The 14,921-nt window shown below is 36.9% G+C and overlaps 1 protein-coding gene across 9 annotated transcripts in view; it reads right to left on the minus strand.

The window, feature by feature from the left end:
* STXBP5L (syntaxin binding protein 5L) overlaps nucleotides 1-14,921 on the minus strand; it is a 190,806-nt gene that overhangs the window by 41,729 nt on the left and 134,156 nt on the right. For 5 of the 9 annotated variants that reach the window (XM_057415878.1, XM_057415884.1, XM_057415879.1 and 2 more), the window contains 3 exons: nucleotides 10,736-10,887; nucleotides 9,050-9,121; nucleotides 2,369-2,434 (listed from right to left, as the gene is read on the minus strand). In XM_057415878.1, the coding sequence (XP_057271861.1) occupies nucleotides 2,369-2,434; nucleotides 9,050-9,121; nucleotides 10,736-10,887 (290 nt within the window). The remainder of the gene's footprint in view (nucleotides 1-2,368; nucleotides 2,435-9,049; nucleotides 9,122-10,735; nucleotides 10,888-14,921) is intronic. The other 4 variants (XM_057415885.1, XM_057415883.1, XM_057415881.1 and 1 more) reach the window with 2 other exon arrangements.

Genomic DNA, 14,921 nt, shown 5'->3' on the forward strand with positions numbered 1-14,921 from the left:
TAGTATTTAATTACTAATTTAATTAAAATAAAAATACTAGTGTTTAAAGAGGCTTATTCCTCTTTGCCTACAAATCTTACAAAGCAAGGCTGGCGTTTCTCCACTTGCTGCTACCCCCTGTGTGGCTAGTCCTGTGCATTTCAGAAACATTTTCATCAAATGGTTTCATTTCATGTTCTAGTTGAAAGACCTTCAGAACAGGAATCTCTCCAGAGTACAGCACGCTTCCGTAACAGAGCTTCTGTGCCTTGCACTTTATACCAAAGGCAAGACTGGAATTAAAAGGATCCTTACTGATGAATCCGTAACTATGCAGATTCATCAGTTGTGTGCTACAAGAAAGAAATGTTAGCCAGTGCAGAGGCTGATGCAACTGGGAGGCTATGCTGAGAAGCACAAGGTAGCTCCACTCCCAAGTTCTTCACAATTTTGAGGTCTTTTGTTGCAGATGACTAGACTGGGTTTTGCCCAGTTTAAGAGCAGGTATGCCAAAGCAATATTGTTTTAATTTTCCATTAAAAAAAAAAATAACAAATCTCTCATGGTAAAAGTAAGTTCTATTTTTAAAAAAGCAGTTACTTCTAATAATAGTTGCTACCTACAGCATTGCACCTGATTTCACATTTTAAAGATTCCAAAACAGCTTGGAAAATCACAGGGAAGGGCTAAAATAGGAAACATTCATAAATATGCCATATTTTCCATGCTGAATAATCTCCAAAACAGAAAAGCAGTATAAATTTTGGAGCAAATGATCTTAAATTTATCTAAAATTGGTATTTTTGATCAATAGCAGAATGAAAAATTGAACTGCACAAAAAGTAAATTGCCATAGCTGTCATTTATCATTATAAAACTAAGCACATACACACATGTGTACCAAAAGTCAGTGATCTCCTAGTTTTCAGTAAAAGGAAAAAGAGAGAAGGCAGCTCATTTCTGGAAAGAAGACTAAAAAGATGAATCCCAGGGAGCTGCCGAATAAATAGCCTGATTATACTGAGTAATCTATCAAATGTTTGATTTTGAAGCCCATATCACGAGTTTCTGAGGCCCAGCTCAAGAGTTTGAGCTCCTAGTGTTATACCACTACTATTACAGATTATTTCACTTTGCTATTCCCATGTCTACAGAATTTAGGTCGAGAAGAGTAGAAGGAAATACATCTTTCAAAACAGCTATTTTCTTTTAGATGTTTTGTGGAAATACTTTTATTAGCTTTAGGCTTTTGTGAATTACTGATTAGTGGCCTTCATTCAAGATGAGCGTGCCCTGTTGCAATAAAGTAAAATGTGTGAAATAGTAAGAGAGGACTTGAATAGCATATTTGTGGGAACTTGTTAACATAACTAAGGAAAATACTTACCAAACTATAAGGAAAAGTAGTGTGATACACATACCACAAGCAAAATGAATGTATCATAGAATCACAGAATGGTTTGGGTTGGAAAGGACCTTAAAATCATCCAGTTCCAACCCCCCTGCCATGGACAGGGACACCACACACTAAAACATGTCACCCAAGGCTCTGTCCAACCTGGCCTTGAACACTGCCAGGGATGGAGCATTCACAACATTCTTGGGCAACCTGCTCCATCATCCATCCTGTTCAAGTTACACATCCTTATTTTCCATCACATTTAAAAGTCAGCTATTAGAAAAAAGCTGTAAGCAACTATCTTTAAGACAGTGAACTCACATTAAAGAGATTAATGCAGACTAGGCACTTGCAGAAAAAGTCTCTCAAAATGAGACGAACTCCACCTTCTGAAGGACTATGGGTAAAATGGGAAACACTTATTCATTTTCAAATGGCCAAAGTTTCACTGCCGGGTCAAAGTAGTTGCTAAGCAAATATTTTGATTTGAGGTTACATTTCTGTTGCAAATGACATAACTTAGGCACTGTGTCTTAATGGTTCAAATTCATCATCTCCATATGGTTCAAATTCATCATCTCCATATTGCTGGGTTTTAAAACTGATTTCTCTATGTGCACATATGCATAATAGATATAGATAAAGACTCTCTACTGAAAAAAAGAAGTCAGAAAGCCTTTTAACAAAGCAGAGAAAAAAGCCTCTAGTAGGAGGATATAGGAATATATCTGCATGATGTATCTGCACAATATATGATATTTGTTAAATGTTTTCATGCTCTTCACCTCGAGATGCACCACGTACATTTAATTTTCCTTTAAGTAAACAGACTTAGGCTTTAATTGTGCTATGTAATAAGCACTTCTGCAGTAAATTCTTCTTGCTGGAATTGTAACTATGCACTTCACTTCTTAGGGACTAATGAAACACAGTGATGCATGACATGAATGGCTTATACAGACTGCAGGAAGAGAAGCCAATCACCTTTACCTGAAGTGGGAGACTTGCAACGCTCTAGCTCCAGGGAAACTGGACTGTCACTGAGTTCAGTCAGGCCTGAAAAAATGGAGTTAAAAAGTTAAGTTACAATCTAACAGGGCATGCTTCAACTTTCTTGGTTGATGATATTCTGCACTTCAAAGTCAATTTGGAGAAAGGAATGGTGTGAAACGTGAGGAAAAAAGGTATTTCAGATAACAGCAGTTATCAGGCTGTCGCTGCAGGAATTTAGGTCTGATTTTAAAATCACACCTTTTGCCAACTCAGATTTGTTTTCCGAGCCCGTAAGGGTAGACAAATAGTCACTGTATTTAACTAGAGAAAACAAGTAAATAGAGCTTAAGATTTAAATGTCTATGATGTAAATCAAACCAATTCATCCCTGTCAAACTGATGTGGAAGCAACTCTATGCTTTTAACTGCTGCAGAATACAGGAAGAAAACCTTAAAACAGGGGGGGAGATGCTGTCTGAATAGAAGAATTTTTGTGCAAGATCCTGATATATTGTTTAGAAGCATTTGTGAGGAACTCTACCACGGAAGACAGCAAGAAGTAGAGTAATCTTAATTTACATTGCTTAAGCTCAGGCTTGTTACTGTGATCAAACTAAGATCCATCCTTGGCACGAGTTGCATGTACAAGTTTAACATGCCTTTTGGCATGCTAGGGAGAAAAAGCCTGAGCTTGTGCTATTCTCTGGCATGGGCTAACTGTGGATGAACTGGGCATGGCCACACCTTTCCAGATGTACCCTTCGTATATATCCAAAGGTGCCCAATGGCTTGTATCAAGTGGTTCACACTTGATATATGGAGCTCTGACACTTCATGCTGTTAGGCTACTTGGGACTGGCAGACAGCCCAGCACCAGACATCCATCTGCTAGCAGTGGGGACTCATTACTCAGGTCATACAGCCTAGTGAACATTAGCCCACACTCATGTGCATTACTGTCATACTGATACTGTGTTTACAGACACTTTGAGGATGTTGTGTACTAGAAGTCAAACATCTATCATGACCTTTCAATATGCTTTAATCTGGCACCATACCTCCTGCAACGTGACATGGGTTAATTTTTATGGCTTCTGGACCCTCAGGTTCAGAGACCCCCATCTCTAAAACTCACAGACTCCTGTTTTTGGTCACCAGTGCCGTTCTTTTTGTATTAAAACAGTGGGATCCTAGTGTAAATACTGATATTTTTCTTACAGTGTAATTTTGAACTGCTCTGAGAAATGGGGAGAATCTAGAGCCCCAGCCAGCAGAATGAAAAGTTTCTACCATGAACAAAACTACGTGAGTGCTAGAGCACCTTTGAGCACTTTGAAAAACCAGTATTGATTTGGCTTGTTAAGTCAGTAGCAATGATGTTTGCTCCTGACTTTTAAACAGTGAAAGATCAGTCTAGACATTAATGTGGCAAACTGAAAACTTTGTATTTTGAGAAACATATTTGAATCTTTCTTAAATTCAACTTTGAATTTGTGAGAGAATTTTATATTCCAATAATTATGAGTCCAGTCACTTTTGATGTTACAAGAGAATTCAGGAACTGCAGCCATTCAGGGAGCCTCTCTATGCACAGCTTTCTTACCAAAGCCTGGAGTCAGGCAGTACAATTTGCTGTATGTACCTAGAGATTTGGAATGTAATTGCTTTTTGCTGCAGAACTGTCTGCAAGGTACAGTGGGAGCGAGTCTGGCACATCTGCATAGCATGAGAGGCCTTGGAGAAACAAAATGAATTATTGAACCGTTTCTATTGTAAACGCAGTATTGGAAATATTAAAGTTTTAACACTCTGGCTATGATGTTGTGATTAATGAAATTCTTCTAAGCTTTGCCCGGTTACTATTGATGGTATTTACAATGTCAACTGCCAGGTCTGATTTTGCATCTAAATAGTTTCTTTTTTCCTTTTTGTTATGATGCCATTGACTTACGTAAGTAGGAAAGAAACCAAATCACTGTTCTGAAAATGCAAGAGCAACCACTGGGAGAACACCACAAGCTCTTTATGTTTGGCAACAGCTGTACAACATACAACAGTAAAGGTTTTATGCTGTGGTATTTAAGAAGGGTGAACATGTGAACTTCTCTACAAATCTGGACTTGCTGTCAAGCTCTATCACATCTAACAATGACCAAACCCCCAAACAAACCCAAAACCAAACCAAGAAGTGCAGTAAGCCCCCATTTTAAGCCTAAGTGGTGATTTGTGCCCTGCACAAGGGCATGAATCTCAGACATAGATTTGCTTAAGCACTGCCACTTGCAGATTTTCTCCTGCCATAAACCTTTCTTGCTCAGAAATACTATGAGTTCTTCTAATCATCCATCTATACATCTAAAGTATCTTTTAATCTTATGAATTCTAAATCCCACATGCTATATGCAATGAAGCACGCAACTGTCATTCACTGAAAGGAATAAACATATACTTGTCAAATTTCGTGTTACCTTTGATTCCATTACATGTTGTCTTTTGTTTCCCTTTCAAAGCTCTCATGCTTTTCTTTGTACTCCTGCTTATTTTCTACCGTTGCTTCCTTTTTAAGGGAACCAAGCTAAATCTTTGCAATAATTTCTCATGTATAAGTATTTCCACACAACTCAGCTTCCCTTGAACATGTGAGAGACTAAAACAGCTCCTGAACTTGGATTACAAAACTATTTTCACTTTTGATTTTGGAGCTCTGTAGGCCCAATATGTGCCCCAAAACACTTTAGCTTTAGCCACAAAAGCCCCTGTGACAGTAAATTTTGAGCTCAGGTACTGCAAGAGCATAGCAGCAAAGCTGAGCACAAAGAACTGAGATTGGCAATGTAAAGGACCACCTGTGAGAAGATACGTCCATTGACATTATAAAGAAACTGGTTTTGATTTAAACAAATTATAGACATGTGAAAATAATGCAAGATGTAAATATAACATAAGGCATTATGGATACTTTTTAAGGTTTACGCTTATTCCCATTTCCTTTTTATTAAAGGATAGAAAAATGTACTGCCTAGGATGGGGTAACAACTTCCATGAGCTCCTAATTTTAAATAATTTTTGAAATTTTAAGTTTTTATCTCTGATTAAATGGTTCAGACTGATCACTGAATTAAAACCACCCAAAGTCTTTGCTTATAAATAAATGAATTATAAATAAATCATCATAAATATTCACAAGCCAATAAGTAAGACTGGTATTATGTTATTCATAGAATCATAGAATGGTTAGAGTTGGAAAGGACCTTAAGATCATCTAGTTCCAACTCCCCTGCCATGGGCAGGGACGCCTCTTCACACTGAATTACCATACTGTTTCCTTTATGTTTAAGTAGGATGCATTCTTTGGGAATGACAGTTCAGAATTTAGCTGTCAATTTAAAACTTAACCTGTATTAGCTTCTACTGTGTTTTCAGGAGGGATTTAAAGCGTCAATTACTAATACGTAATGACTCATAGCACACCGTTTTCTGTGTCCTGCTGTCAGACCAAGGTTGCTTTTGCTCACATCCCCTCTAGGGAGTGGCCTGGATTAGGAACAAGGAGTTCGCACTGAAAAGTCTCCATTTTGAAAACTATTTTCCAATGGATCAACATCCTTTGAACTTGCCAACTCTTTAGATGCTTCATAAAGCCTATTTATTTTCTTGTTTTACCAACAGATGGTACGAATTTCTAGTAGGAGATGCAAATTTCTTTTGCAAGTCGGTATTTTTACATTCTGCTGCACTATTTTTCTAGATGCTGTAAATGTACTTGTTTTAATATTTGAATATGTTATCTATCACTAAGTACCACATGTACAACTTGATTTTAATTGAAGAAAATAACAACCAAACAACAATATTGTTGTGCGCTACTGCAGAGAGAGCTTATTTGTTTTGGCTCGGCATTTATTCTTGCTACAAAGGAAGGTGGCTGCCAGCAGATGTTACATCAAATGGAACAGGACATCAACACCAGAAAGCTACCTCCAGCTCCGCACTTACCCTCATCTGAGCCTCTTGTTTTCCCCAAATTAATTCCCCTGATAAGACAATTGCTTCCATCTCTCCCATTATGTATGTCTAGAACTGATTTCTCCCACGTTTCTCCTTCTAATTTCTTCCCTTCTTGTTTCCCCCTTCCCACTTCCACTTCTCAGACCAGAGAATGTTCTGTCTTAATGCTCTAAGTCCACCCTAGATGCTTCTGAGTCTAGCTTACACACGTATATGTTACTCTTATCAAGCTTTTTATAGATTTATTGCTAAAATTCAAAACAATTATTCCACCAGTGTGTTCTGCATATTGGATGCTGCCCTTGACACTGTTGATTATGTCTTTCCTTTGGAAAACATCTCTTCTCCGACATATTGCTTCTTTTCCCAGTTTGATCCCCCCCTCACCTTCCTTCTTCAGTTGCAGAACATCAACACTTCCTTTATCTCTCTATTCCAGTATTTGAGGAAACACTCAACTATTAGCAAGGCCATAAATACCTTGTTGATGTTAATGATTCATGACTACACATTTCTACTTTGGATTCCTTCCATCCAAGTTAGAGTAGCACCCCTATCTTTCTAAAATTGACTCACAAATGTCCAGACATGAACTTAACATTGTCAAGATGAACCCTTGTTTTTTATCTTTGTGCTGAAGTCTTCTCTTTGCTACTACAGCACAGTTAACAGCAACACTCTCTTCCCTGATTAGCTAATTTGTAATATTGTGTGGAGCATCACACTTTAGTATCCAGCCTGAATCTGAGAATTAGTCTGTTTCTTCCCGCAAATCACCTCCAAAATGACAACAAAAGTCCGAGTATCTTGCTCACTGATAATCTCCTCTTTGCCTTCAGTGCCTGCAAGTCTTATTCTCTCAAACTGATCCTCATGAAATTATCTTCCTGGTTCCTTTCTTAATTGAATCAATCCCTGATATGTCTTCCCATTAACTTCCAGTTTCATTTATATCATCCTCAAAACTTTAGTCCTAATGCTTATGTTAGTGCATGACTGCTCCTGCTTCTGCCTTAATAATATCAGCTTCAACTGCACAATTTCCAAAAATAATGTGTTTTTCTTTTCCCATCATCATCACTTACGAGAAGAGAGAAATAAATCCATTCTCAAAACCCCTCTTAAAACTCTTATCTCAGGTAAATCACATAACAAAGCATAACTTAAGAATGACTTAGCATGATATTTGTAGTCTATGAGATGTTCTTGCCCTGTTCTTTGCTGCCTGGTGCATCTTTCATATCATACAGTACTTACTCCTGTAGAAGTACTGAATGGCAAAAGCAACAACCAAATAATTTTTGAGGGAAGAAATGGAGCTGTCAATGATCTTGCACACGAGTCAGACTCGTACTCTTCAATTGCAATGTATACAGAAAGATTTTGTGGACTTTCCTGATTTGGGGCTAGAAGATGGAAACAGGATCATATATTTTCAGCTATGAGAAACTCTATTTGTAATTTTTATGAAAATGTTGGTGATCTTGGTCTTAGAATTTATTATTTTTTCTAAACCTCTAAATCTTTGACTGCTGTTTACCCTCAGGTTCTCTGTTGCAGACTTGAAAGCAGTAAGACCAGACTAGTATACTTTAAGACATTATACACCAAACCTTTTTATGGACTGCTGAATTTGTAAGTAGACTTGTCTTTTAACTAAACAGGCCACTTTTTATGAAGCACTATGAAACAAAATCATAGCAATCAGCTGTTGAGTAATCAGTCTAGACAGATGGAATAGAATTTCTTGTGCAAGTGTACAAATGCATTTCAATAGCTCCACAACTCCATACTTATGCGAGATGATAAAACAACTGCCACCCCTTTATCTTGCCTATACTGAGTATTTAATGTAAAATGGCCTAACCAGTTGTTCTGTGAAAACAACTTTAAAAAGAGATTAATAAGAGGCATCCTAGAGACCTAATTACATATAAGCACTGCAGTTAATTAAGATACATACAGCTCATCTGTTGAAAAGTCATTTTTGCAAAATTAATTATAGCTTTGTTCATTGAATGCCACAGTGATGAATACTAATATTTAATTTGCCTATCACTAGAATTCAAAATTTACAGATAATAAAAACATTAATTTTCATAGCTCTCTTTGATGTACATATTTCTATGCCCATTTTACTTTCTCTGCTAAAGATCAGAGGCATGAGATGGCTCCCCAAAGCCAAATATGCCAGTACCAAACAAAGATTAAAATTGTAAATTTCATAGCACACAATCCAATCAGTTCTCTTTTAAGCCACATTGTTCTTCTGAAAATAGGCAAGAATGAATTAATAGCTAGAACCAGACAGTGCCATTGCAAAACAAGAAATGCTTCATATAAGTAGATGTACACCGAAACAAATATAAACCCAAAGAAAGATACTGTCATCAAGAACATAATATAGTTGAGAAATCATTTTTAAGGCCCTTGTAAGTCACTGAGCTTTTCTCATTGACTCATTTGGAAAAAAAACCCCAAGATTTGAAATATCTGTATAATAAAGGTAATTGTCAATATCAAGCATGGTTAACATCACAAAATACAGTAAATTTGCATGCATGCTGAATGTGTTTAAATAAAACACATTACAAAGCACAAACACATGGGTTTAAGTCAGGCATAGTCCAATCACGATAAAGCTATTTGCCTAACCTTCATAGAACTTACTCTGATAGGAAGTACGGATCCGTTTCGTTAAATCTGGATAAAAGTTAGACAGGCCACGCATGCAAAAGTTGTCTTTGGAACATGCCAGTACACCAGCATCAGCAGCAGGCAGAGGAAAGAGAGAAAAAACAGTCTAAAGTGAAAGGAAGTGATATCATAACCAGCATCTAGAACAGCCAAGGTGAAGAAATTTCAGCAGATGCTTACCTTCCAATTGGGAGATAGAACAAGAAAAATAATCAAAAAAGTAAAGGATGTGGGATGGATGGTGAGAAAGCAGCTGAGGCTTTTTTTTAGGTGCATAGTTTCTATGAGCAATCTAGAAGTGGGTATTCCTTATCCCCAGTGGGCTCCATTCTAGCAGCGCTTAATAGCTTGAATGTTGCCTTAAAGGACTGACCAAGACTGACACAGAGAAACCCTATGTGGCACAGTGCTGATAACAGCTATTTCTACACCAGATACCCTCTGCTTTATGTAGGGAGCTCTGCAGCATGTTGCCTGTGGCTAGCTGCTTAAACTACTTTGGGAGCTGCTGTGAGGCTGGCTGAACCAGAGAGAGAAGTTGAAGGTAGCTTAAAGCTGCTTGTCTCTTCTCTCCTCAGCTGTGCCAAATTTACATCTTTTAAGACTTGGCACAGATGAGAAATAAGCTTGCCGTGATTAAATGCCTAGAAAGTGAGATAAACAGACTTTCAGGAACTGAAGCAGGCCTGAAGACTTAAATTTTATTCTCTATATTTTACTTTTTGTTTGAAGTACAAACATGTTCCCAGTTTATAGAAGTTTCCATTCACTCTATGGAGAAATAGGATTTGATGATGTAGTAGTGCAGTCTGGTGATGAAAATGCTGATGTCACAAGTCCACTATAATCTGCTGCTTTTAGAATTTTATGGTTAGATTTAAAACAACATTTTCAAACAGATTTTAAAATCTAATTCTAAACTCCACAGCTACATAAAACACATGTCGTAATTGTGTCTGGCTCCATCTAGGATGTTTTATGGAATATGTAGAGTAAAATGACCTGAAACATAAAAGACCTGATTTTTTTCTCATAGAAGTAAATATTTTTTTAGATAACCAAAAGGATATGGTATATTTTAGCTGCATTGATGGACTAATATTTCTAACACACAATGCATAAGAATAGCTGTAACTTACATAAAGGATCACAAATGTGATCCTCTTGGCATTAAATTTTAAAATATGGTAAAGTTTCAATTCATTAACAAAGTGGCTATTCTGAGCTAATGTGCATGTCTCTCAGGTGTTACCCTTCTCCAGACACAACTGCTTATTCAAATACCAATGAAAAGCACTTGGCAGAAGATACAATTAAATTTAAATTGAATTCTTCCCTACCAGTATGAACTTATTCAAACCAGAAAGAAAATAGCATACAGACTACTCTTCAAGTGCCTGCCAGAGAAATAATTGACTGCTCTGCTCATTATGATTTGCTACAGGCTCAGCTGAGAGAATTACTTGCTGACCTCCATCCCCAAAGAATAAACTTCATAAAACATTTTGTTTCTGAGAACATGTCAGGTTTCTTTCGTCAAGTTACAGAAATTCCACTGGCCAGCAAATAGTCATGCATTTCAAAAGCACTATAGAAAGCCACAGGCAAAAAAAATCAAAGAACATAACAGGCTTATAGCCACGATAATTCATTTCCTACCTGCAGCAAATTGCCTGTTTTTGCGAGGTGAACGGGGTTGACGTTGGTACGGATCACTTGATCCATATAGGTCAAGGGTTCCCATGCTCAGTAGTACTGTCTTCTGCATAAAGTCCACAACAGCCAAACCATTGCAGTTTCCAAATGCCACTCTGAGAAAAGAAATGTTTCTCAAAGGTATTAGTAATATGTAATTAAGTGATGCAAACAATTACTATTATTTATTATTATGGATTCTCCACAAACATTTCCTTCAGAAACTACTCAAAGCCTACATTTCATCATTCTTTCAGATTTGCAATCCTCAATTTATATGACTGTGTCACGAAAGACAGGAGGCGATTTTCCAGAAAGCAGACTTTCCACTTTAATCAAGTTTCTGTGCCAAATGCACTGCAATGATGTCTAAATGTTGCTTTACTGAAAGGTATAATTCTAGTAATAATGATGTAAATTAAGCCTACAAATCTGGATGTAGACCTGAAAAAGTGTTTACATCTATATAAAATATGAAAATAAATTAAAATATAAAAACAAATACATGTATAAATAATTAATTTAAATGTAAATGATATTAAATATATTAAGCTGTACTGTGGAGACACCCAAATCTGAAAGGTATTTATAAAATTTTCTTCCAACTCTGTCAATGGGGCTGCAGTATAGATTGTTGCTAAAGCAGGCTCTACCCCTCTAACGTGCTTCTACAAATGGCATTTTGATGGTGGTTTGATTCATAAGCAAGATTTTTCAACTGGTGTGAGACTGCCTGAGATGCTGACTGCAGTACAGTCATAAGGATAAAGAGTCGGAGCAATTTATTTCTTTTGCTGCCTATAAAGCCCTTTCTGAAGCATTCTGCCACAATTCTTCTCTATTGCTTCTACCAACTTCCTTCTGACAAAGAGGGAAGAAGTTGTGTTGGACCAGCAGCAGTTTCTCCTCCTCTCCCATAAAAACGTTTTCTGGTCTTGCTTTTTCCCCAGCTTGGAAGGGGGGAAGATTGAGGGGGGAGAAGGAAGCAGACAATGCATCTCTCTACGGAAAAGAAAAAAGGTACTAAACATGCCTATAAGACCTGGGAGAAAGTCTAAAGTTAAACATGGCATATCGAAACACACATAATCTCAGCAGATAATATCTTTGCTGCATTCATTCTTTAATATGAGAAAGCTCTTCCCTGTGAGGGTGGTGAAGCCCTAGCACAGGGTGCCCAGGGAAGCTGTGGCTGTTCCATCCCTGGCAGTGTTCAAGGCCAGGCTGGACGGGGCTTGGAGCAACCTGGTCTAGTGGAAGGTGTCTCTGCCTGTGGCAGGGGGTTGGAACTGGGTGAGCTTTAACATCCCTTCCAACCTAAATTCTTCTATGATTTATACTCTCACTAAAGCATTAAACCTATTTAAGATTGAATATTAAAACAGACAAGAAAAATTGACTCATTTCTTTCTTTTTTAAATAATGACAAATAAATCCAGACAGCATATGACTATTGAAAGGATTAATATGCCAAAATCCTGACACTGCATTTTTGGAGACTTGATTTAAGCAGGAATATTAAATTCTAACTATTATTCTATGGATGTCTTTCTTTTTCTATCAGACTGCAATTTAACTTCCAGATAGAACTGGGTATAGCCACAGGAAACTCAAAATCCCAAGCCAGATTCAATCAGATTAGGAATAATTTGTGATCAAGTTTCATGATTTTATGTAAAAGTGATTAAGATGGACAGTTCAAAGCCCTGCAAAACATAAAACACTTAGTTTTCACACTAAAAGTGAGCTCTGCACTGAACTCCACCTGACTTCTTAATATAGCTCCAAAATATCTTAAAGGAGATATATGAATTTGTGTGTGGAAAAACAGAGAGAAGTAACAAGATGGAGGAAGGGGAAGCAGTGTAGATGATAGAACATTTTCGTCTGTTGTACCTGTTCTTCCTCTGCTTCCTTTATAAAAAAGAGGGTTCCATATAACAAATAGAAAAGGTAAAGGGTGAAAATGAGGTGAGTTTTCTCATTTATCAAACTGGGAAATTAAGGCATCACCTACAACAGTGGCTCAAATTCTACTGGTTGTTACTACACCATGTTTTCTACTCTTGATTGAACACTGACTTCAGTACAACATCTATGGCAATATCATGAACATACTCCTTTTTTCCCCATTGACTTTTCACTGATCAGCAGCTTTAGGAGCTATTAATACACACCAGCTTTAAGTTGTACAAATACACTTTTATTTGGCAGTATTTTATGCTTATGTGAAAAGATCTGAAGGTAAATTGAGGAATAAACTCTATGTTTCATGAATGTAGAGTAATACCTGTTTCAGAAATTACTAAAGCCTCTTTTAATTATTAATTTTGCTTAATAGCAGAACAGAGAGTTTCCCTGGGACTCTGTCACATTTGCCAGATCACTCTGTGCACGGTTTTATGTCTTCATGCTTCTTGACACAAACTGACTAGTAAAGAAGAATAAAAAAAAACCCCTTTTGCTATCTGTTTTAGGCATTCTTGTATTTTGCTTTAAAGCATATGTTTATAGGCATTGCCAGGGAAAGGATATTGAAGTAAAAGAGATTACTAGTGCAAAATGTGACAGCAATTCCTGTGTTCATAAGTCGCTGTGTTCTAGGCAGACAAGAGAAATAGAAGACTGAAAAAGATGAGTGTCAACCTGATTTGTTAATACTTGAGGGAACAAAACTTACAGCCATCTGCCTTTTGGAAATGATTAACCTGAGATTTATTAATTTTGGAGAACACGAGTCACAAAAAGAGCTAGTGACCATTCACTGCGGGCAGCAAATTAACTGGAGCATCGCTTCCTGGTCTGCATTTTTCTCCTTCTCTTAAGTTCACACACAAGCATGGGTATGGTATTTCTAACACCTGAAAAAAATACTTTCCCAAGAAAAATCAGAAATTGCTTCTTAATTTTATAACACTACTGAGGAACAATAATAAAATCTAGACACAACATTACTAATAACGAAGCTTAAGAAAAAGTGCTAAAATCCAAGTCTTTATGAAATATACAATAAGCACCACGAATTTCTCAGTTTTGAGTGATGAACAGAATTACTTGCTAGGATATGTTCTATTCTGGTATCTATCTATCTCTATCTATGTATCTATCTATCTCTGTGTATCTGTCTATCTGTCTGTCTATCTATATCTGGGTATCTTTCACAGAAATGTCATGAAATTCTCATCATTCTTGACAGTTCTATATAGATTGGCCAAAAGATTTTAATCATGAGCTGGTAATACATTTCGAGGGACTGCTTTCAGTTCAAATGTACATACTTTAAACCAAATTGATTATTTGTATTTAATCTTGTAGATCTTCAGTGCTAACTGATGCATTTTGTAATTGTTTCTTTTCTCCTTTCATAACATAAGGAAGTTTTTTGGTGATTCAATTCAAGAGCAATAGAATGGGTGTTCATACTTTCTGTTTATAGCTCGGTCCTTTTAAAAGTAGGGAAATTGTCTTAAATAAAGTTTCACGATGCCTGAAGACTTTTATCTTTGCTGGGGGTCAATTTTAGTTGTATCTCGCTTTAGTTCTGTCATGGCTGCAGTAACATCAGTAACAGTTAGAGACATCAAAGAAATTAAAAGAATACTGGAAGCAAACACTCCAGAACACACTATCTTATGCCTTCCTACTAGTTAAACTGATTAGTATAGCGAAAAAAACTGGTATGCAAAAGATGAGTCAAATAACCCTACAGATAGCAAAGCAAAAATGATACAGTCTCAAGCTTCATGCTGAAGTAGCACAGTTTTTTCACTGTGAGGCTAGATAAAAGGTAGGATTGTACCTTGTTGTAGACCCAAGGAAAAAGTTGAGAGGGGCAAGAGAGAGGGAGAGAGAAGAGATTCTGCACAAGAAATTTCAATAGGCCTTTCTTTGGTAGTTTTGTGGGAAAGTTAGATTTGAGTTATTGGGCTTTTTTATTAATAAATGCATTTACTGCTGAAACACTCAAGTGTAACATAGCACTCTGGTGTAATAACCACAGTTATTATATGGTGTTTTAGAGGAGGATATCCTGTAAACTATTACTGCTCCTAGCAAAGCACACAATTGAAAAAAATTGATTGAATCAGGTGTGTGTAGGAAACCACTACGAGTGCCATGAAAACTGGAACCTGTCAGTAGTTTACAGGTA

Source organism: Pezoporus wallicus, unplaced genomic scaffold (assembly GCF_028554395.1).
Source record: "Pezoporus wallicus isolate ANWC-B61680 ecotype Strahan unplaced genomic scaffold, APGP_CSIRO_Pwel_v1 contig_6814, whole genome shotgun sequence".
NCBI classification, from domain to species: domain Eukaryota; kingdom Metazoa; phylum Chordata; class Aves; order Psittaciformes; family Psittacidae; genus Pezoporus; species Pezoporus wallicus.